The following is a 22,170-nucleotide window of genomic DNA, read 5'->3' on the forward strand; positions in this document are numbered from 1 at the left end:
GCGCGGGTCTCTGACTTGCTTCTAATGAATAGAATACAGCAAGGGTAGTGGGACGTCAGCTCCAAGATGAGGGTCGGAAAGGCTGTGGCTTCTGGCTTGCGGTCACGCTATCTCTCCTTCCTTGCTGCTCTGATGGAGCTGGTGGCCATGTGGAGAGGCCTGCAGGAAAGGAACTAAGCGTGGACTCCAGTCAAGGTCAGCAAGGAACTGAGGCCCTTGGGCTAACAACTCAGGAGGAACTGAATCCTGCCCCAAACCACGCGTGAGCTTGGAGGCAGATCCTTCCCCAGCCCCTTAATTGTAGCTCGTGAGATATCCCAACGTAGAGGGCCCAGCTGCGCCATCCTTGAATTCCTGACCCACGGAAACTGAGATAGCAAATATTCTCATCTTACGTCAACAAGGGTTAGGGTAATTCGTTACGCACCAAGAGGTAAGTAATGCAAGTAAGTTATGACACACTCAGTAGTAAACTTTGGAGAATTCTTTTTTCTCTTTCCTGAAATCTGGGTTTGAAGCAAAACAAAATTGCTTTTATTTGGATAAGAGTGAAAAAGAGGCCAATATTTTAATATAACTTATAGAAACGCTAGCCAAAGTTAAGTGGGTTGTTTTCCATATAGAAATTAAAAGGAAGGTAGTAATTTAAGACCCCACTGACATTATTTGTACTTAACTATTGTAATAGTTCAAAATTTTATTTATAGTTTGTACAAAGGCAAGAGCTTTACAGAAGAGCAATTCTGAACAATAATTACATAATGAACATTTTGGCTACAATACAGGTAATAAAACTTTGCTCCTTCAAAAATAGCACCCCACAAATACTTTCTTTCTTTAAAAGCATATGCCATTCTCTAAGGTTTGGGAAAATGGCCTTTTAGATAACGCGCATCTTCACTCCTGAATGGGAAACAATGCTATTGAAAATAACTCTGCTATTTACAGAGGTGCAGCTCACTGGCTGCCATCACTTTCTTGGAGAGGACACTGTTAATGTTGCTATCAAAAGCAATGATTCAAGGGGAGCAGCGAGAGCTCAGTGGTTGAGCGCCTGCTTACCATGTAGGAGGTCCTGGGTTCGAGCCCCAGTACTTCCTTTAAAAAAAAAAAGCAATGATTCAAACAGGCTGGCTTCCCCTTCACCGCTGGCAGGTGCTCACACACTTTCCTTGTCAAATTCACATATGAAATACATGGTGATGTGGCAAGCCACGTCATTCCAGCCCCCAGAGGCCACCATTTCCACACAGTCCTCCTCGTCGTAAGCGTTGTTGGGCTCGCCATCCCGCCACTTGTTGAAGGTCTGCATGGGAGATCGGTCTGCATAAACAAAGCTGCCCTCTTTCTCCAGGTCATTGATCCCAATGAAAACTCGCGTGAGGCCTGCTTGAGTGATGTAAGAGGCAATCAGGCTGTTGGAGGGCTCGTCTTTGGGCATGCCCAGCGTCCCTCCTCTCCCGTGGCAGGACAGCTGGGCATCCACGTACTTTTTCTCCTCCTTCACCAGCAGATAGATCTTAGTATCTGTCTCTCGCACACCAGCGACAGCTGCGGGGGAGGGCAGTGCTGAAAAGTGAGCACTTGCATTTCTATAAACAAACTTAATGCATACCACACACAAAAAGTAAGACACAGACAGCAGCGGGGATTGACAATGAGGAATGTTACTTAGGAGCCATGAGCTCTTCGGGGCCTTCGGAGACAGGGTCGCTGGGATGCATGGGAAAAGGGGGGAGGGGAAAGCTTTGGAAAAACATACCATTTTTTATGAATTTTAACTCAGTTGTCAATTGGGTGACCTGGTTATCCATCTCCCCAATGGCCTTCCTGAGCTGGCTGCATTCACACGGGATGCCTGCAGGAACCAGGCCATGGGATGGAAAGATTAAATAAGGGAACAGGCTCAGAAAGGAAGTAAAAACCCCTCCACCAAAAATGTACATTTGATGCAACAGACAGATCACACAAGCTTTTGAGACCATGGTCATGATTTTGGACTTCATTCTAAGGGCAAGGAAACGCTGCAAAGTGGTTTTAAGAGGGGAGCAACAGGATCAGATATAGGTGTTTAAAATGTCCCTCTGGTTGTGTGTGAAAGTGAAATGCAGGTGCAAGGACGAGAGGAGGAGTGGAAAGGCCAGTGGAGGGAGTATTCGGTAATTGAGAGAAAAGTAACAATGTCTTGCATTAGGGGAGTGGCAGTAGAGATGGAGAAAAGTCAAAACATTTGAGAAGAATGTTGGGGGAAGAACCAGCGGGACTCAGTGTTTGACTATTTGGGTTAAACCAAGAGAAAGAGTTGAAGGAGCCACCTAGGTGTTGGCTGGAGTGATCCAGTGGGAGGTGGTGCCCTGTTAGTGAGCTGGGCTTGGGGGAGAGGACCACGCTGAGGTCAATGTTGGTCCCTATGAGACACCCAAGTGGAGAACTGACGTTGACAACCCGGAGCTCTGATGAGGGTCAGGGCTAGAAGAACAGAGTTGGGCATTACTGGGCTGTACATGGGAGTGGGTGAGAAGAGTTAGGGAGGGAGTTTAGGCAGTGCCCTGAGGGACGCCAACGGGTGAGGTATGGAGGAGTGGCCAAAAAATAAGACTGGGAAGCGGATGTGGCTCAACTGAGAGAGCATCTGCCTACCATACAGGAGGTCCAAGAGCTCAAATCCAGGGCCTCCTGGCTCGTGTGGTGAGCTCGCCCACGCGCAGAGCTGCTGTGCACAAGGAGTGCCGGCCCACACAAGGAGCGGCCCCTGCGCAAGGAGAGTCGCCCCACGCAAAACCACAGCCCGCCCAGGAGTGGTGCCACACGCACGGAGAGCTGACACACTAAGATGATGCAACAAAAAGAGACAGATCCCCAGTGCCGCCTGATTAGAATACAAGTAGACACAGAAGAACACACAGCAGACAACAGAGGAGGGGGGAAGAGAAATAAACAAATAATAAAGAAATAAATAAAAAAGAAAGAAGACTGAAGAGGAATGAGGTGGGTGGGCAGCAGGATATGTGGAGTCCTGGAAGCCAAGGAGAGAGCAAGTCTCAAGGAGGGGAGGGTGTGGCCCACAGCACCAAGAACTGCTGGAGGTCCTGGAAGAAGATGACCGAATAGTGGTCACTGGATCTTCTCAGCAAGAGCAGCGTCAGTGGAATGGTGGGTCATAAGGCAGCGGGAGGGGAGGAAATGGAGGCACTGAGCAAACACAGCTCTCTCATGATATCTGGATGTGGAGGAGAAGAATGAGAACGTGAGAGCAGTTAGAGGGTGGAGAGTCAAAGAAGAGTTTCTGTGGGGATATTTCTTTGTTTTGTTTTGTTTTAAGAAAGGAAAAGCTCAAGTGTACTTAAGTGATGATGGGAAGGAGCTGATAGAAGGGGAGAGGTAAAAAGAAAGACAATATCTACCCTAATATACAAGGGGGAATAATATAAGCTTCCTGATGAGGCAGGAGGGCACAGGAAGCAGAGCACAGGTGGAAAAACTACTACCACTGAACAATAATCATCATTAGTATGTACTGAGCTTTTCTACTTAGCCAGGAACCATTCTAAATGCTTCACGTATATTAGCTCATTTAATCTTCACCTGAACCTATGATTCGTCACTACTGTTATCCTATTTTACACAGATGTTGGTCACCTGAACCAGTGTCCTAGGACCAGCAAGTGGAGAAGCCAAAATTTGAACCCAGGCAGCTGAGTCTAGCTCCAAATCTAATATGTGTGCCTGCCTGGCTAGACTAGAAGCCCCAGGGGGAAAACGTTGATTTCTCTGATGCCTCAGCACCAAGCACAGGGTCCAGAACATGGAGGCACTCGACAAACCTTTTTTGGTGACTGATAAACTGAACTGAATTAAATGATGTTAGCTTTGCCAGCCACAGCTCAGATTATATGGGTTTTCCTGGCCCTTTTGCAATGACCTGTATCTTCTGCGATGAAGAGTCCACTTTGACCTTCTTAAACCATTACTCAGTCTTACCAGCATTTTTAGGAATTCCATCAAGGGATTTCTTTGGCTCTGTCTTTTTCACAGGAACTGGAATCTCTGTTTACCTAGACCACCCCCATCCTCTGCTACGATCATTGTGAGCCTAAAAATGCATGACTTTTCCCTTTTTTTTCCTACTAAATTTCATCGTGCTAATTTTTCAGCCTATCCTTCCACTCCTTTAGAATTGTGATACCATCTCCTAAAATATCAGCAACCTCTATTACTAAGTGTCTAAAACATACCCCTCACTTCTCACACACAAGGTTTCTTTTTCACACTTAGGCATTTGAAACATTTTGTTTGTTGGATATTGTGGGGGGTTTTTTGTTTTGTTTTTAATGAAAGCTTTATCTAAGGTAAATTTTCTAAGATAATTTTATCTCGAGTTCACTGAGGTTTGAGGTACACAGAGGTCTTCTGGAGAAAACCCTCCAAATGAAAAGTGGATGGATTCATTTCCTCATTGTCCTTTCAAATCACCTATCAATACGGGCTCATCTGAGAGAAGTTCTCTTCCTTTTCACACCTGTGATGATTAGGCTACTGTGTCAACTCAGCCAGGTAATGATGTCTAGTTGTTTGGTCAAGTAAGCTCTGGACTAATTGCGATACAAAGGCACTTCATGGACTTTAATCATCAGTGGGTTGATCGCATAGATGACTGACGGCATCTCCAATCAGTTGAGAAGATTGCCAACAGCAATGAGTGACATCTCATCCAATCAGTTAAAGGCCTTAAAAGGAGAAGTGATCTCAGCATTCAGAGAGAGAATTCCCATCTCTACTTCGGACAGCCAGCGTCTCCGGGGAACTCATCAAGGACCTTCATTGGAGCCCCTGGTTTGCAGCCTGCCCTACAAAATTTGGACCTGTGCATCCCCACAATTTTATAAAAATCATGTGGGACAATTATATAAAATCTCATACTATTTACAGATATCTCCGGCTGTCAGTTCTGTTTCCCTAGAGAATCCTGACTAATACGCCACCCTTCACCTGCTCCCAGGTCTCCTTCCACCCAGAGTAAAGCCATCTTTAGACTTTGTATAAGCCACTCTGATTAGTCAGTGTCTGGGGTGGCCACATGTGAATGGTGCTCTGCCTGAAACAAAGTCCCATGGGCAAAAACCTTTCTCATGTCTCCATTCTGCCTCATTTCTGTGGCCCATTATGGAGCTTTGTAAACAAGGCTTTTTTTATTCAAGAATCTGATGCCTGTGTTTTCTCTGTTGTTTTCCAATGGTCAAATCTTTTTCAAGGACTACTTTTTAAGTGGTACTTTAATGTTTAAATGAATGAGATCAAGTTGAGATACAAAAGATGTGAGAGAGAAAGAAACATTGATTTTAGCAAGTGGAAGGTGGGAATTTTCCCACAAATACATCCATCAGTCCAGCCTTGTGGAAAGGGCAGTCATTAACCAACCCCTGGGCACAACGTTGGGTTTAATGGACTTTCTTCCTGTGCTCTAACTGGTAAGCATATTAATTGGAGATGGAAGGAAGGTTGAGTGCCAACAAAAAGAATGTTCTAGTTACTGCAGCACTGTATCTTTCACCTAAATTTAGCATCTCTGAAGCCTCTTTTGTGGTCAACATTTAAGACATTCACATTTGTAAGGGACACCTGAAAATTAAGTGACATGGGGATTGGGCATCCCTTCACAGCTGTATTTCCCAGTTACTTGTGAAATCTCATTTCTAGTATTACTTTTATTTATAGGTTTTCATGGATTGTGCTGTTTTTCTAGGAGAAAATAGAGTTCCACCCGTAGAATGGTGGGTGGCAAGCAGCACAGATCCAGGAGAACAAAGCGCTTGGGTGCCGGTCTGGACGGAATCGCTGGCAAGGCTAAAGGTCTCGTCAGTTATTCTCCAGCTTCCTCGCTGGTAAAACACGGGTGGTGTTAATGTCACTGCATGACTGAAAGCACGATAAAAGTGTACATTTTTTAGTAACTACTACGGGCCAGGCACTGTGCCAGGCACCTCGTTTGTATGAACTCATTTAGTGACACTGAACCACTTAAGTCATGAAACAAGTGAGACAAGGGGCAGGAGCACATTATTAAAGGCCTCAGGCATTGGCTCAGAGCATATTTCAGAGCCCATTATGAGCCAGGCACACGCGATGAGCAAGCGATCAAGAGATGGCAAGACGCCACAAGGAGCCCACGGTCTAGCTTTTAAAAAGCAACTCAGGGAAGCGGACTTGGCCCAATGAATAGAGCGTCTGTCTACCATATGGGAGGTCCGCGGTTCAAACCCCGGGCCTCCTTGACCCGTGTGGAGCTGGCCATGCGCAGTGCTGATGCGCGCAAGGAGTGCCGTGCCACGCGGGGGGCAGTGTCCCCCGCATAGGGGAGCCGCACGCGCAAGGAGTGCGCCCCGTAAGGAGAGCCGCCCAGCGCGAAAGAAAGCGCAGCCTGCCCAGGAATGGCGCCGCCCACACAGAGAGCTGACACAAGATGACACAGCAAAAAGAGACAGATTCCAGGTGCCGTTGACAAGAACACAAGCGAGTGGACACAGAGAGCAGACAACTTGGGGGGGGCGGGCGCAAGGGGAGAGAAATTGTTTTAAAAAATCTTTAAAAATAAATAAATAAATGTTAGAGGAGAATACGAGTAGCACAGCGGAGGCAGGAGGAGGGGTGTTCCCAGTGGGGGGGACAGCCTGAACAAGAAGCTGGGAAAGAGAGGCGTGAGGAGAACCTGGATGCGAGGAAAAGCAGGATGAGGAAAAGCCCAAACAGCACAGCCTCCTTCCCTGAGAAGCTTGGTCAGAGAGGAAGAGGGAGATCCTACTGTAGAGCCCACAGACGTATTAGGGGCTGAGGAAAACATATTTTAGGACAGCTATATCTGAGCCTAATTATATACAGATGTGATAATACATAGAAGTTGAACAGACGCTAATCCTAATAAAGACATTAAAATATTCAGAGAGAAGAAAATAGAATATCAAGTATTAAAACATTCTACCAGAGACTATAATTGACCAGAAGAATGTATTTCAGTTATAATGTACTCCCTGATTTCTAGCCAATTGCTGTTTTATTTAATGCTCTATACTTTTTTCAAAAGTACAATTTCAATACTTTTTTTTTTAAATCCTTGTAGCTTTATAGCATACCTGGTTCTCCGTTAGGACCAGGGGGGCCTATGTCACCAGAATCTCCTTTTTCGCCTTAAAAAAACAAAAAGCAATATCAAGGTCAACAAGCAGAGGTGGTCATGTTTCATTAGTACAAAACCGTCAAATTGAAAATGTTATTTCTTTGATGCATAATGCCCTGGGAATTCCCCCAGACCCTCTTTTTGCTTTGAACTATAAGGAGTTATGTTCTACAGATAATTAATTGTTCAGGTTCTGTGTATATGATAGGGAATAAATACAGATCATGTGATTTTAGAGATTATCAGATGTTCATGCTTCAAGTCAATTCTGGAAAATCTAGTATATTTCTTGAAAAAATCGCCAACATCCTCTCATGAATCCTTAAATCCAGGAGGTAAGGAGTAACTAGTTCTGAGGGCATTCTCTTCCTGGCCTTCATTACAGCAGGAAATTCAGAAAGAACACATGATGTGAGAACATACATGGACCTTAGAGATGATCGAATCCGAGGATAGTAAATAGTGTTTCTGAGATCAAAGCCTGTCTTGACCCCTCTCCCAGAAGCTGTGTGATGTAATGGAAAGGTCCGAAAAATGGGCGACCTGGATTCCAGTCCTGGCATTAAAATATTCATATAGAAGAAAATATGGAGAATATCAAATATTAAAACATTTAGGTGGGGCCTGTTAGGTAGGACAAGCCACGTAACCGCTGTGCCTCTGTCATTTTTTCTCAATCTATAAGATAAGGGGGTTGAACAAAATGATGCCAACAAAGCTACTCTAAAATTAAATAATGAATATTTATATTAACATCATCATGAATATTCCTAAAGCATTAACTTTCTAACCCACATTTTCTCAATGACCCATTAACCCACATTTCTCAATGACCTGGGGCAGAGAGAGGGGTAGCTACTTGCACGTCTGTGGGTTCAGATTCCATTTACACGGAGAGAGAAAAGAACTGGGCAGTCTCCATCCAACTAATTCCTTTGTGTTCTTTTCTCAACTTCGGTGTCTTGAAAAATGACTGAAAGCTCATTTTGTCGAAGATCCAATCTCAGAGATGAAGCAAATCCAATAAGCTAAGCCAAATAAGCTCTCCTTGGCAAGCTGTCACTTGGCTAGATATGGAAATTTATCCAGGGCACACACTGTATATCAAAATTACACAGATCCCTTATTATATCATGTGGATCCACGTGCGTTTTTAATGAATCAGGGCATCAGTGGGGCAAGTGCTTCATGCTGATTTCCCAGGAAATAAGATGCCACAAAGTTGATTTGGCCACACCTCTCGGTCACACCCCTGACCTGGTCATACACCTGGGGCTGGGGTGAAGTCTGGGGCCATGGAACAGAACAACCCAAACCACCCACTCAGAGATCAGATCTATGACCTTGACCTCGCAGCTTCTGGGTTAACCCAGTCGGACACAGCTCAATCCAGTGGAAAGAACCCGGATACCAGAATCAGAGAGACCAGAGTAAAATTCCATCTCTGCCTCCAATCCTCAGCTTTAGTTTCTTAAACTCTTGTGCCAATTTCTAACACTTTCCAGCCTACATTTCCTAACTTCTAACAACTATGACAAAGACTTCCAGGGAGAGAGTTGGGTGACATGATACATTAAGAGCTCAGTGAGTTAATAATAGGGGCTATGGAAAATATATAAAAAGTGTACCCTACAGACTAACAGGCAGTGGTAATAATGATGATGTTCTCTCATAATCTGTAACAAATATTCCACAACAGCGCAATGTGTTTGGTAGAGAGCTGTTGTGTGGGAATTCTGCACATTATACATGATTCTTCTGTAAGTTCACAACTTCTGTGATGAAAAAAACAGGGAGTGGCTGTCACTCAGTGGTCAAGCACGTGACTCCCATGTACAAGGTCCCAGGTTCACATCCCAGTTCCTCCTAAAATATTATATATATATATATATATATTTTTTTTTTTTTTTAAAGAGTTCAGTGAGCCATCCTCACTACATCACTGTATCCTCCAGAGTCTAGCACAGGTATGGATCAAACTGGGTGCTCAGAAAATGTTTTTTTGGTTGACCGATGATGACAAGAATGTAAGAGCAATACAAGTTTGAACAATTCCTTAACTGCCCTGGACCTCACTCTCCACAACATGAGAATACTACGACCTGATCTACCCACCTCACCAAGGGTTTTTGAGTCAAAGGAGGTAGCACAGGTGGACACAGCAGGCATTACCAGAAACCAGAGGAGTGTTACTAGTGTGGGTGCTTTCACACTTCGGTTTGCCAGCCTGCTCCCTGCTCCCATTGACAGCCATCCTATACACTCAAAATGTTGATGAAGCAGAAGCGGAGAAGTAAGAGACACGGTGTTCCTTGAGCACGGCCCATCAATTACTCAAACAAGGCTCTAACTGCTTCATTAAACTTGTTAAGGACGTTGTAGCTGAAAAATCAAAATCCTGCTCAAGCATGCCAGGGGAACTTCCAGATCCCAGCCCCTGAGCTCGGCTCTGGTAGTTGCTTGTACATCTCTGCAGGATTGGAAGCACCCTGCCCCCCACCAGTGAGCACAAAGCAAATGGTAAACTCTGATCCCTCACAAAAAGGTAGACATCGTGACAGAACTGATCCTGTAAAATGCACACAAAATAAACAATAGAGGAAGACCAGAGGAGGCATTTCGGTTGACAGTTATTTTCAGGGTCTGATGAGACTGGGAGGGGATGCGAGGCAGATTGGAGCAACAAGTACCTTTGGAACCAATGGGACCAATTTTTCCGTGGCGACCCACACTTCCTTTCTGTCCTTTGTCACCCATGTCTCCTGTAGGAAACAATAAAATCAAAGTTGGTTGATGTGCAGATAATCCAGGGTACCTCTTTTTTAACCAAACACACATACACACACAAGAAAGAGAGACTAAAAACAAAATTAGCGTTCGTAATCCCTTTGTGTCACATTGTTAAAGGTCATCATGGGTCACTTGAGGATATATTTTCCGAAGGAGGACATACTTCTCCTCAAAGGCATACACATTACAGAACACAGAAGGCTAATGGTACCTTCCTAAGTCCTAAACCCAACTAGGGTCTGTTTAGTCCAAGACTGTGTAGAAGAAAAGGTTGTCTTTCCTCCATCCCAACAAGGCAGCGCTCCTTACTCCCAGCTCTGACCCAAACCTAATCGAGTCATCTACGATTCTGTAAAGCACGGACACGTCTGGGCTGCTTTCGTAAACTGGATGGCGTGCCCGTATTGTGATGTGTGTGGGAAGGCGTTGCCATCAAGCTCCCCTCCTGCTGGCATGTGCAGGTGTACTTTCCTAAGAGAGCCAGGGAGCCTTTCAGGTAGATGGGGCCTCTTTCAAATACAAAGCTGAGCAGAGAGAGAAGAAAAGGAAGAGGGGCAGGAGAGTACCCGGAATGGCTCCTTACACACCTCCTAATTCAGACTAGTTCTACAGCAAAATGCCTGGTTAACACGACTTGCCAGTACCTGACAACATGGTGTGGTGAGTTAAGCAGGGCTTGTAGTGGGATCACTGCCCTGTTCTCCCCTCTACTTCATCCATGCTCATTCATAACAAGATAGAGAAATGACTGATTCTACACCGTGATCCCACAGAACTCTCTGTTCCGATCACTGGACTAAACTTGAATGATAGCAATTTTACCCGTTCATGGAACAATTTATTTCAATGGATAAAGTTTTCTCCACGTTAACTTTTTCTCCCACCCTTGGCAACTGCTCCTGTTTGTCTGTTGGTGATTATCACAGACCACCAACCAAACCAACAAAGAGCAAGCAAATATACAGAGAAAGTTGATTTAATCAGATATGACAATTTTTTCATAAAATGCTTAGGCAAAATTATGATTTTCTAATCATTTATAATGCACATTTTTTTTTCAGAAAATGTAATTCAGTGTAAGCAACTCTTCAAGACAGGAGGAGGTAAGAGGTACTTTATATTGCATACCAATAATATGTCCCACTATGACACCCACGTACTCCTTAAAACTGAAGACTTTCCTGCCAGGAAGTCCTAGTTTTGTTTGATTTTGGTTTGGTTAATAGATGTGATTCTCCCTAAGTTCAGAACAGATCGAGATCCAAGGACAGAACGTAGGTTTAGGGAGTGAGCATTAGCTAAAATGGAAAAACATACACAAACCAAGATGGCCTATATTTGCCTAAAACTGAAATATTTATTTACAAAGCACATTCACACACATTTTTTAAAACTTTTATTGTATAAGTGACTCATTGCACAAAAGAGGCCCTGAAAGGTTAAATGGCTTGCCCAGAGGATGAGGTGTAGCTCAGTGGTTGAGTGCCTGCTTTGCATGTATGAGGTCCCAGGTTCAATTCCTGGTACCTCCTAAAAAAAAATGGCTTGCCCACATCAAGCACCTAGTCAGTGGTAGAGTCAGGACAAGAGCTGTGGTCTGCTGGTTCACAACCCAGGGCTTGTGCAGTGCTACAGTGTCCTGGATCATGAGCAGTCTGGGGAGTGCCAGAAGTGAGAAGAGCCAAACCTGCAACAAGCCAGACTTGGCCCAGTCACGATGGAGGTAATTCATTCAACGGAGTCTTGGTGCCCACACTGCATGGTGCTGGGGCCACCACACTGACTATCTCAAACCCATACTTGATCTCAAAGAACATATAGTCTGCTGAGGAAATCAGGACAATTCTAACACATGTAAAAAGTATTTCAATAATGGAGGTAAAGGGCCCAGAGAAGGAGCCCCTAATCCAACTTGGGGGATGGACAAAGACATCAGAGAGGCTGTGATAGATACAAAAACCAAGCAAAGGGACTGGGGAGTCTGAAAGAGGAGCTTGAAAAGAACAGGTTCATGTTTAGAGAAGCATTCTGTTTATACTTATAGAAAATCCTGGACAAAACAGAGGCAGGGTTACCAGTTTGGAAGTTCTTGCAGGATAATAGACAAAGGATGGTGGTGGATTGCAATAGGATAGTAGGAGGATGGAAAGAAATGTCCAGATTTGAGATATGCTTGGGAGACATAATTGACAAAGGCTTGTGAATGACTGGACATGAGGGCTGAGGAAGGAGATGATGGCCAGGTTACTGGCTCCAGCATCCAGATGGATGAGTGGTGTGTCATTCCCTGAGACAGGAAACCCAGGACGAAGAAGGAAGGAGAAAGATGATGAGCTCCTTTTTAAACATATTGAGGTTGAAATGCTTAAGGGGCATGTAAGTAGAGAGGTCCAGCAGACATTTGAAGATGTGAACCTAAGCCAGAGGAGAGAAACCTGGGAAGGGGATTTAGATGTGGGGATCATCAGTGTATTGATCCCACCTGAAAACACAGGCCTCCATGACATCAGCCAAATAGAGCAGGAAAAGCAGAGAGTCCAGGTGGGAGCCAGTGAGGGGCACATTTAATGAAGAAGAGATCACAAAGCAATCTGAGGAGGAGTGGTAGGAAAGGTAGGAAGATAGAATGGGAGAGCAATGAGTATGGTCTCAGTAAGGAGTGGGGTCGATGGTGTCAAATTCAGCAAATAAGCAGTAAGATAAGGACCGACATGGGGCCTTTGGATTTGGCAAAAAGGAAGTCGATGGCAATCTTGGCTAGAGTGGTCTCGCTGGCATGGGAGGGGCAGAAACCAGTTGCAGTGAGCTGAGAAATGAGTAAAGTGAGTAAACAAAGACCCTGAGTGTAAGACAACTCTTTCAAAACTTCTGAAGTAAAGGTAAGGCTCACAGGGCCCCCCACGCATGGGAGTGATGTGTCAACTAGACGCAACAGGTGTATTTGAGCACTTCTAGTCATTGTCAACTCGTGCCAGCTCTGCCCTCCTTCGCTCAGTCAGCTGATGTCCCAAGTCCCTGCAGTGCTCTCTGCAGCAGACTCAGGAAGTCCACATGCTTGGTACAGTCACCTGACTTGCTGATCCCTGTCAACAGGTTTGATGAAATATACACTTTCTGTTTTGAGTCATGACACTCTACTTGAACCTGATTAGTTCTCTAATAGAAAAAACTTCAGAGTGGTGAAGGGAAAAGACAACAGGAACGAACAGATTTCAATCAACCAGTCAATTGATCAATAAATTGCCCTCATTCTATTAGTAACCCTGCACCAGAAAAAGAAATAGTATGGAGATAATTGCTACGGACTGGCTTGTAGCAATATATGCCAAAAATCCACTTTAATGGTGGGAAATGTTAAATTCTACTCAAAGAATATTAGTAAAGGGGTATTATTTCATTACTGAAGGAAGATCAGATATTAGACTCCTAGAGTCAGAAGGGATCACAGAGGCCTCTCTGGTATCTCTAAATGACGGTGGCCAGATGCCTCCAGTGAATTCCCCTCCAGCAAGCTGCCTCCTATACAGTCCCTCTTTGGACAGCTCCAATTATCAGAAAGATGTACCTTCATTGACTTGAAGGGACTTGAAATCTTCCGCTCTGGTATTTCCAACCAGCAGTGCTGGTTTTGCATGCCAGAGAAATGGAGAAATAGTTTAACCCGCCTTCCACGAGACAGTCCTCCAAAGTATTAAAAAATTGTTTTACCCCTGAAATCTTCCCTTCACCATCATCACTTCCCCACTCTGGGTGCCATATCCTCTAGGCTTGATCCATTCTCTCTCTGTTCCTTGAAAGGAGAGCTGCCCCAACCCAAACTGAGTGCCCCTCACATGGCCTAAACACCATCTCTTTGTTCTTTTTTCTTTTTTAAAGATTATTTTTTTATTTATTTCTCTCCCCTTCCCCGCTCCCTGGTTGTCTGCTCTCTGTGTGCATTCACTATGTGTTCTTCTGTGTCCACTTGCATTCTTGTCAGTGGCACTGGGAAACTGCGTCTCTTTTTGTTGTTGCGTCATCTTACTGCATCAGCTCTCTGTGTGTGCAGCACCACTCCTGGGCAGTCTGCACTTTTTTGCACTGGGCAGCTCTCCTTACAGGGCACACTCCTTGCATATGGGGCTCCCCTACGCAGGGGACACCCCTGTATGGCACGACCCTCCTTGCACACATCAGCACTGCACATAGGCCAGCTCATCACACGGGTCAGGAGGCCCTGGGTTTGAACCCTGGACCCCCCATGTGGTAGGTGGACACTCTATACATTGAGCCAAATCTGCTTCCCCATCCCTTTGTTCTAGACCCTCTGTATCCATTTATGTGGTCTGAAGCTAAATGATGATTACCGTATTTTTGTTCGGCCTTTTGTAAAGAGGTTTCTACAGAAAAATCACCTCTCCCTTACATGCATACACTGTTATATGGTGTCATGCCACGACCTGTCCGCCCCCATAGAGGACAACCTTCTTCCTTAACTCCTTTTATCAAAAGACTAGCTTTCCTGCACCCCTTAACTCTCTAACATGTTCCACTTCCTTAGGTGTTGGAGTCCACCATTAGTGCTGGAAAATTTGGACCAAAGCCTGGAATGAAATGGGAGGGTGACCTCGGTGTTTGATGCTTTTCTTATTTTGACACTTCCACAAATCTCGCAGTGATTCTGCTTGTTTGAATGCTGTTGGCTCATTAATCATCAGCGACTGCTCTGACACTCTCTGTAGTTCATCCTCACTCTTCTCCCCCCCCGTAGGCAGTTCAGACAAGCAGAGTTAGATGAAGCCCCTGCTCAGTACAGCACTTTCATAAAAACCAATGCAAAACATAAACTAAATTAAAATAAAAAATAAAAAAATTTAATTTAATTTTAAAAAATCAATGCATTTCCAGAGCAGCAAGAGGTCTGAGAGACCATCTAATCAAACCGTATCTTTAACAGGGAAGACAGAGAGACTTAACAATTGGCCCAAAATCACAGGCTTGTTCCCGGTAGAGCTGGGCCTCAGCCCTTGACCTTCCACTGCATTGCACAGCGCCCCCCCACCCAGCAATGCCACAGGGCTAAAACAAGCACCTGCCACACCTCCAAGAACCTCGCTGGAGGCGTTCTCAACACCCCTGATCCTTGCTGAGTTCCCTAAGAGAGGATTGTGCTGCCAGAGCCTAGACAATGAAAACCAAATTTCTGCTCCAGGCACAAAGCCTCCAGAGGGGTCTCACAAGTCACTTCAGTGAAGTTGGACTGGATTTGAGTGTGAACTCATCATTGGAAGGCAGAGTCTACTGTTTGCTAAGAAGATTACTCCCAGAAAAGGAGTTACAGAGCCTCACTCACCTTTTGTTTTGGTTTTTTTTTCAGATTTATTTTTTATTTATTCTCCCCCCACCCCCGCCCCAGTTTTCTGCTCTCTGTGTCCATTTGCTGTGTGTTCTTCTATGTCTGCTTGCATTCTTGTCAGCGGCACCAGGAATCTGTGTCTCTTTTTGTTGCATTATCTTGCTGTGTCAGCTATCTGTGTGTGCAGCGCCACTCCTGGGCAGGCTGCACTTTTTTCACACGGGGCAGCTCTCCTTGAGGGCGCATTCCTTGCGCGTGGGGCTCCCCTACATGGGGGACACCCCTGCTTGGCACAGCACTCCTTGTGCACATCAGCACTGCGCGTGGGCCAGCTCACCACACGGGTCAGGAGGCCCTAGGTTTAAACCCCGGGCCTCCCATGTGGTAGGCGGACACTCTAACCGTTGAGCCAAATCCTCTTCCTACCTTTTGTTTTTTAAAGGTTTTTTAATTTATTTCTTCCCACCCCCCTCATTGTCTGTTTTCTGTGTCTATCCACTGTGTGTTCTTCTGTGTCTGTTTGTCTTCTCTTTAGACAGCACTGGGAACTGATCCGGGGACCTTCTGGGGTAGGAGAGAGCTGCTCAATCTCTTGAGCCACCTCAGCTCCCTGGTCTGCTGCATCTCTTATTGTTTCTCTTCTGTGTCTCTTTTTTTGTTGCGTCATCTTGCTGCACCAGCTCTGTGCAGGTCAGCACTCCACACGGACCAGCTCACCACACGGGTCAACCCTTGCCACAGGCCAGCTTGGCCCAGCCAGGAGGCCCTAGGAACCGAACTCTAGCCCTCCCACATGGTAGACGGGAGCCCAATGGCTTGCGCCACATCCGCTTCCCTCTCCCACCCACCTTGAGGTTTATTTTCCCCTGAGAACCCTGCAGAGCTTTGGGGCTTGTTGCAGGCCTGCGGTGGACAGAGAAGCAGCCGGGCATCGACACCTGCAGGGAGGAATTCAAAACAGGCGCTCAGCCCTTCCCCTGTGCTCCCAACCAGGCTGGAGGAGAAGGTCTGGCCTCAAGCAGACAAGCAGACAGCAGTAACGAGACCCTGGAGGAGACGCACTTGAGGAGGAACACCTGCGATCCTGAATATAATTGGTGTGCTGCTTCTTCCCCCCACGGAAAATTTCCCACCTTAACAGAGCAATTAATTAATGATTCATTTCATCAGCTGAAGGATTCAGTAAGCGTCTAGCTTACATCCTGCTGTTGTCAATAAGTTATAACTTCAGAATGATTTGAGAGCGTTTGGCTTTGGGCCCATCTCTAAAATTTCACAGCTAAATGTGAAAGTTAACTCAAGGTTATTGCTGACATTTGGTGCCTGTCCCTGCCCTTCGATTTATCAGTGCAGAGCTACAGTCCCCCTGCCCGTCACTGTGCTGGTTCCTGCCCCTTAGAGATGTGCCGAGCCCAGTCCCCGCCCCAGTGTGCTCTTAGAAATCAGGCATAAATACAGGAAAGTTAGACGCAATGATGTAAGACAACGAGCATTCACCAAGTCGACGGGACAGAGGGACAAGGAGTTCGAAGCCCAGGGGGAAAGCACGCTCTGCCAGCGAGGTTAATCCAGTTCTCAAATCCGAGCCTGCACACAAGCCCCTGCAGCCCTTGTTAAAGCAGATGCCCGGAGCTTCTGCTTCAGTAGGCCAGGGAGGGGGGCACTGCTAACAGACTCCCCGGTGAGGCTGAGGCCCCTGGCCCAAGAGCCGTACTTTAAAGGCTGGGAACATAAAAAGGAGCTGGCTAAGAAGTTATCTGGAGCAGCCACGCCTTTGGAGTAAGGCAGACCGAGGTCTGAAACTCTGCTCTACCTTGGAAGAACTGAGTGACCTTGGGCAAGTCGCTTAACCTCTCTGTGCCTCCATTCTCTTATCTGTCAAAATGGGTCCCTGTTATAAAGCCGACGGCACAGAGGTGTTACAAGAATACATTAGGTAACATACTGTCAGCAAAGCTCCCCTCACAGATTCTTCCCTTCTTAACCGCAGGGCAATGGTTTGCTCTAAGATTCAATGCCTAGTCCGTGGCCCCACCCTGCCCCAAACAAGAAACAGTACAGGGAAGCAGATGTAGCTCAGTGGTCGAGTGCCTGCCTCCCATGTGCGAGATCCTGGCTTCGGTCCCCGATACCTCCTAAAAACACACACACACAGTACAGCACAGTGGCCCAGGTTCAACACTTCCTCTGTCATTCAAACGTGTGACCCCTGTGCCTCAGTTTCCTGAACAATAAAATGGGGTGATAATATTGCCCGTCTCATTGGATTGCTGTGGTCAACGTAGGCGAAACATTCCAAACAGCGTCTGGCACGCAGAAGGGCATGTCAGCTGCTGTCGTCATTATTCAGTGGCAGAAAGAATCAGAGTTGGAAAGAATCTTCTAGCACTTTGCTACTTCAAGTGTGGTCCGCGGATGGACAGCACAGACATCACCCAGGAGCTTCAAGGCCTTGCAGAATCCCAAGTCCCGCCCCCAAGGTTCTGAGTCAGAATCTTCATTTCAACACATTCCCGGATGATGAGTGTGAACACTAAAGCTAGAGAGGCACTGGGCTAGCTGCTGCAGGGCAGGCCGCTTGGAAATTCCACTATAAGCCACTCCTTGCCGGCAGCATTTGTAACAACCGAGTTAACCGAATAATCCTTGGAATTATAGGGCAGTTCTGTCAGTGCTTCCATATTCTGGAAGTAAATTAGAATACTTTCAGGCCTATCATGTGCCAGAAAAGCACATTCACGTGTATTTATTGATCGCAACCTCACAATGCTATTATCATTACCATCCCTCTCCTCCAGAAGAGAAATGGGAGTTCAGAGAGGTGAAGTGACTCACACCAGTCCTAGAACTAGCTAGTAAAAGAACGTATTATCTAATGGTTAAAAGCACGGTCTCAGCAATCAGATCTAGGGCCCAAATCCCAGTTTTGTCACCCACATAACTTTAGACAAATTACAATCTTTTTTAAGCCTCAGGTTTTTGTTTTGTTTTGAAATTTAATAAAAGTAATAATCTGTACTGCTTCATCAGGGCTTTCAGCCTCGGTTTATCTGTAAAAGGCCCTGATAATATTTCATTTATAACATTATTGTGAATTTAAATAGCTATTCTGAACGTCAAGAGCACAGCACAGGGGCTTGACACATAACGAGGTAGATTTTACTCAACCCTAGATCCTCTAACTTTAAGTCCAGATATCTAAACCCTGCACCTCAGCTGTGCAGTGGTGGACTGTCTGACCTACTGGAACTTTCTATCTGTGCCTCCTTGCGGGACTTCCTAGTAATATTACCACCAAAGCAATTCTCCACAAATTCAGTCCCACCTGAAAGACCGTTTCTAAACCAAGAGCCCAAAGGCACGACGCAGGCTGAACTAATCTGTCCTCGTGGGAAGACAAGCAGCGCCCCCTCCTGGCGCCCAGGAGGCGGGTGACTGGGAAATCCAAGAGAGCAGAGGCAGCCGCCACCCCAGGGAGATGCTCCCACCGGGGCCCCTGCCTCTGCGGGGACAGTACCGAGGCCACACAGGCCCCGTCCCTCTCGCCCTCCTCACTTCCACGTCTCCGCTTCCACCTGAACCCAGCTTCCTCCATTGAGCCCCACTCGGCAGTCGCCACAAGAAGTGAGGAGACCTGCCAGGCGCCTGTGCTGAGGGCGCCCGCGAGAAAGCCCTTGGCGAGGGGGAGGCTGGCACTGGGGACACCCTGGCGGAGGGCGGCTGGAGACTCCGTCAGCCAGAGACGGGCAGCGCCTCCCTGTCCACGGCTCCCACCCATCACAGCCCTCTGCGCCGGCAGAATGGCAACAGCTACCACTTAGCACTCCTCCTCTGTACACACACACGCACACATCCACACGCACACATATTATAAATAAATACACACCGACCTACATACATGCCATACACATACACGCACACACAAGTGCATGTGGGCACATACTTTTTACCCTCCTACAACTCAAGGTAATATAGCTGGTCCTTGCAGAGCTAGGTGTGAACCCAGACTTCCAGAAGGACCCAGGACACTTCTAAAGCTACACACTTGCCCTCTGCCATCATAGCTACACATACCGAGACCTCCTGCTGTTGCGAGCTCTTGTTTACAGTAGGAATATTATATTTTTACTATAACCAGTATGTCAGGGAAGAAGAAAAAGGTGAGAGTCATTAAAATAGACTGAGATTTGTCAACACATTCTCTACTTTATAGCAATCCAAGGTCTTTTATGTAGTAACTTCTTTTGACTTGCAGACATTTCTTGGAAACTAACCCCTTGGTGGAAAAATATCATGGCTATAAGCCCAGAGACTCTCAAAGGAGTGAGGATTAGAACAAGAGCTCTGTTACCTTTTTCCCTACTTCCAAGAAGGTCTCCTTTCGCCTCCAAATGACAAAAGGCTTTTTGCGAAAAGCAGACAAGCCTCGCTCTATTTTTATGAGATGATCGGAAAATGCACTAGGAACAATTCTATCCTGTCCCTTTAAGTTTTAAAGAGCTTTTGGTTGAGACACCCCAGAGTGCTTGCTATGAGCTAATCTACTATCCCCGTCCTCACATTCCATTACACTAATGAGAAGTGGAGAGCGCCTCACATTTGTCCTCCAGACACACACAAGGAGCAGGAGCAACTCACAGCAGGAGGGTAATTCTTATTAATTTTAATGAAGATATCATACAGTCTTTAAGGTGGAGATGGGGCAAAAAGTGGCACTTGGAATCGGCTTCCTCAGCGATTTTTAATGCAGGATAATGTGCTCATCGTACAGCCCAGAAATCCCATCCCTGGAGCTGCAGTTCCCTCTGCCTTCTCGCTCAGGGCTGTCCTCCGTCTTAACTGTGTGTTCTGGGGACTGTGTGCCTAGAACGCAGAGATGTCGCACTTGCAGCGAGTGGGGTCAGCAGAGGCATTTCTCTGTACGATGATTTTTCCACACAGCGGTGCAGGCTAGAATATGGACATTATTCTTCTTTCAATAAAGGACCAAGGGCAGGAGGAGGTCCCTCCCAATCCATTTGTTGGTCTGCTGTTTTGTCAGGAAAGGCAATCCCTCCCCGCGCGCGCCCCTGCAGCGGCTGGCGTTCTCCGGGCCTGGGGCGGGGCTGCTGCTCAGCTTGTCACCTGGAGACCCCGAGGGGCGGGGAAGGAGCCGAGGAGGGGCGCCTCCCGCCGGCAGGCCCGGTGCTGAGGGGACGCAGCTCGCGTTCTGCTGAAGCCGAGGCTAGAAGAGCACCGGGGTGGAGGGGTCCGCAGCTTTGCTTCACGCGGCATGGGCCCCGAGCAGCAGCCTCACCTGGGGGCCTGCTGCTCCAAATGCAGAGGCTCAGGCCACGCCCCCCATCTGAATCTGCCTTTTAACACGATCCCCGATCCCCGGGGGCGGTTCTGAGAAGCTTGGGTGTAGCAAAGGCTCCTGCTCAGTGAGACCAGGAGAGAATGAAGGCGAGGTCCGCTGGACCGGAAATCTCCGTCCACAGACCGGCTCCCCAAAACCACGTGGAGCACCCTCCCCTTGGGAAAGGGATTCCATGTCTGCAGTCCTGGCGCCTTCGACCCGTAGGCTGGGATCACCCACAGATTTCAAGGATATTTCAAAGATATTTTTCAAAAAAGAACAAAAATAAAAATAGATATTTTTCAAAAAATTGAAGGAAGGACTTCCATGTGTCAGGCCCTGTGCTGAGCACTGGAGCTACGTAGGTGTAAATGACGTGACTTCTGTCCCCAGAGTTGCCCACCTTCAGACAGGGAGTCAAATACACAAAGAAGTGGGTACGAGGAGCCGCCAGCCCACCGAGCGCATGGTGATTGCTGCGGTGCGCCCGGGGCCCTCCGTGTCCTGCCCACGTCACAAGGACCCACAGAGAAGGGTCTCTCTGGCCTCAGTGTCAGGAAGAATGTGTGTGCCCTAACCACACGATTTGCTTTTCCCCAGTGGAGTCTGGAAATCCGATGACCTGGAGGTTTGCAAACGGCAGCCCTGCAAAGCCCTGCCTGAAGGAGGCTCGGGGGCAGGAGAGGGTCCATGGAGGAGTCCAAGCTCCCAGGACCTGCTTCAACCACAACAGTGCCACCTTCATCTGTTTTATATTATATAAGGCTTTTGGCACCTTTAAAAAATAAAATAAATTTTAAAACAGTTTAAAAATCACTGGCATAACTGATTGTTTTCCTTCTTGCACTGATGACAGAATTCAAAGTCACCTTTTAGAGACCATCCCCCATCAAATACCAAACACACAGGATCCCGTGGCATGGATTTCATTTAAATAGCCTAATCTTTTATGCACCCGTATTCTTATTTTTCCTGTCCAAAGTTTTCTACTTTAGTTGAAAGGTAGTTTGCCTTATTTTAAACAGAGCAGTAAAAACATGGGGGCAGAGAGAGAGAAAGAGGAAGGGAGGGATTAGATTATATATGGAGGCAAGCCAGTGAAATAAGTAGAATAATAAAGCAACTACTATGTATAGTGGTGGCACTAAGGAGAAAGAAGCCAACTCCTTCTGGAAGAGTCAGATAAACCTTCATAGAAGAGGATGTGGTTAGGCAGATATTTTTCAATAAATTCCTGAAATTTGGACCTCGTACATGGGAAGCAGGCACTCAGCCACTGAGCTACATCTGCTCCCCAGGCAGATTCTTGAAAAATGCATCAATATTTGCCCAATGGTCTGGGGAAAGAGGCATTATAGAGCCTCTTATGCAGAAATGCAGTTGACATAGGGAGCTAGAAGGTGGCTGGAGTACGTGTCAGGAGAGGAACAAGGTGGGAATAGGATTATGAGGGGTTCTGAATACTCTAGAAGGAATTTGGATTTTATCCTTTGGTCACAGAAGAATGATTAAAGGAGAAAAGTGACAGCATCAAAT

The 22,170-nt window shown here is 46.5% G+C and overlaps 1 protein-coding gene, 1 long non-coding RNA gene and 1 other non-coding gene across 4 annotated transcripts in view; 2 read left to right on the forward strand and 1 right to left on the reverse strand.

The window, feature by feature from the left end:
* Positions 1-679: 679 nt before the first annotated feature.
* The window catches only part of COLEC11 (collectin subfamily member 11), a 53,234-nt gene continuing 31,743 nt past the window's right edge, over positions 680-22,170 (reverse strand). Inside the window, exons 4-7 of one of the 2 annotated variants that reach the window (XM_004480934.4) lie at positions 9,862-9,933; positions 7,128-7,181; positions 1,763-1,858; positions 680-1,569 (exon numbers count right to left, since the gene is read on the reverse strand). In XM_004480934.4, the coding sequence (XP_004480991.2) occupies positions 1,160-1,569; positions 1,763-1,858; positions 7,128-7,181; positions 9,862-9,933 (632 nt within the window). In that variant the 3' untranslated portion in view covers positions 680-1,159. The remainder of the gene's footprint in view (positions 1,570-1,762; positions 1,859-7,127; positions 7,182-9,861; positions 9,934-22,170) is intronic. The other variant, XM_004480935.4, reaches the window with a different exon arrangement.
* Positions 11,422-11,493, forward strand: TRNAA-UGC (transfer RNA alanine (anticodon UGC)). Its single transcript has one exon. It is a non-coding gene; the product is annotated as a tRNA-Ala (tRNA).
* On the forward strand, positions 19,862-21,438 carry LOC131275998 (uncharacterized). Its single transcript, XR_009183472.2, has 2 exons — positions 19,862-19,943; positions 21,235-21,438. It is a non-coding gene; the product is annotated as an uncharacterized lncRNA (long non-coding RNA).

The sequence above is a fragment of the Dasypus novemcinctus genome, chromosome 25 (genome assembly GCF_030445035.2).
Source record: "Dasypus novemcinctus isolate mDasNov1 chromosome 25, mDasNov1.1.hap2, whole genome shotgun sequence".
NCBI lineage: Eukaryota > Metazoa > Chordata > Mammalia > Cingulata > Dasypodidae > Dasypus > Dasypus novemcinctus.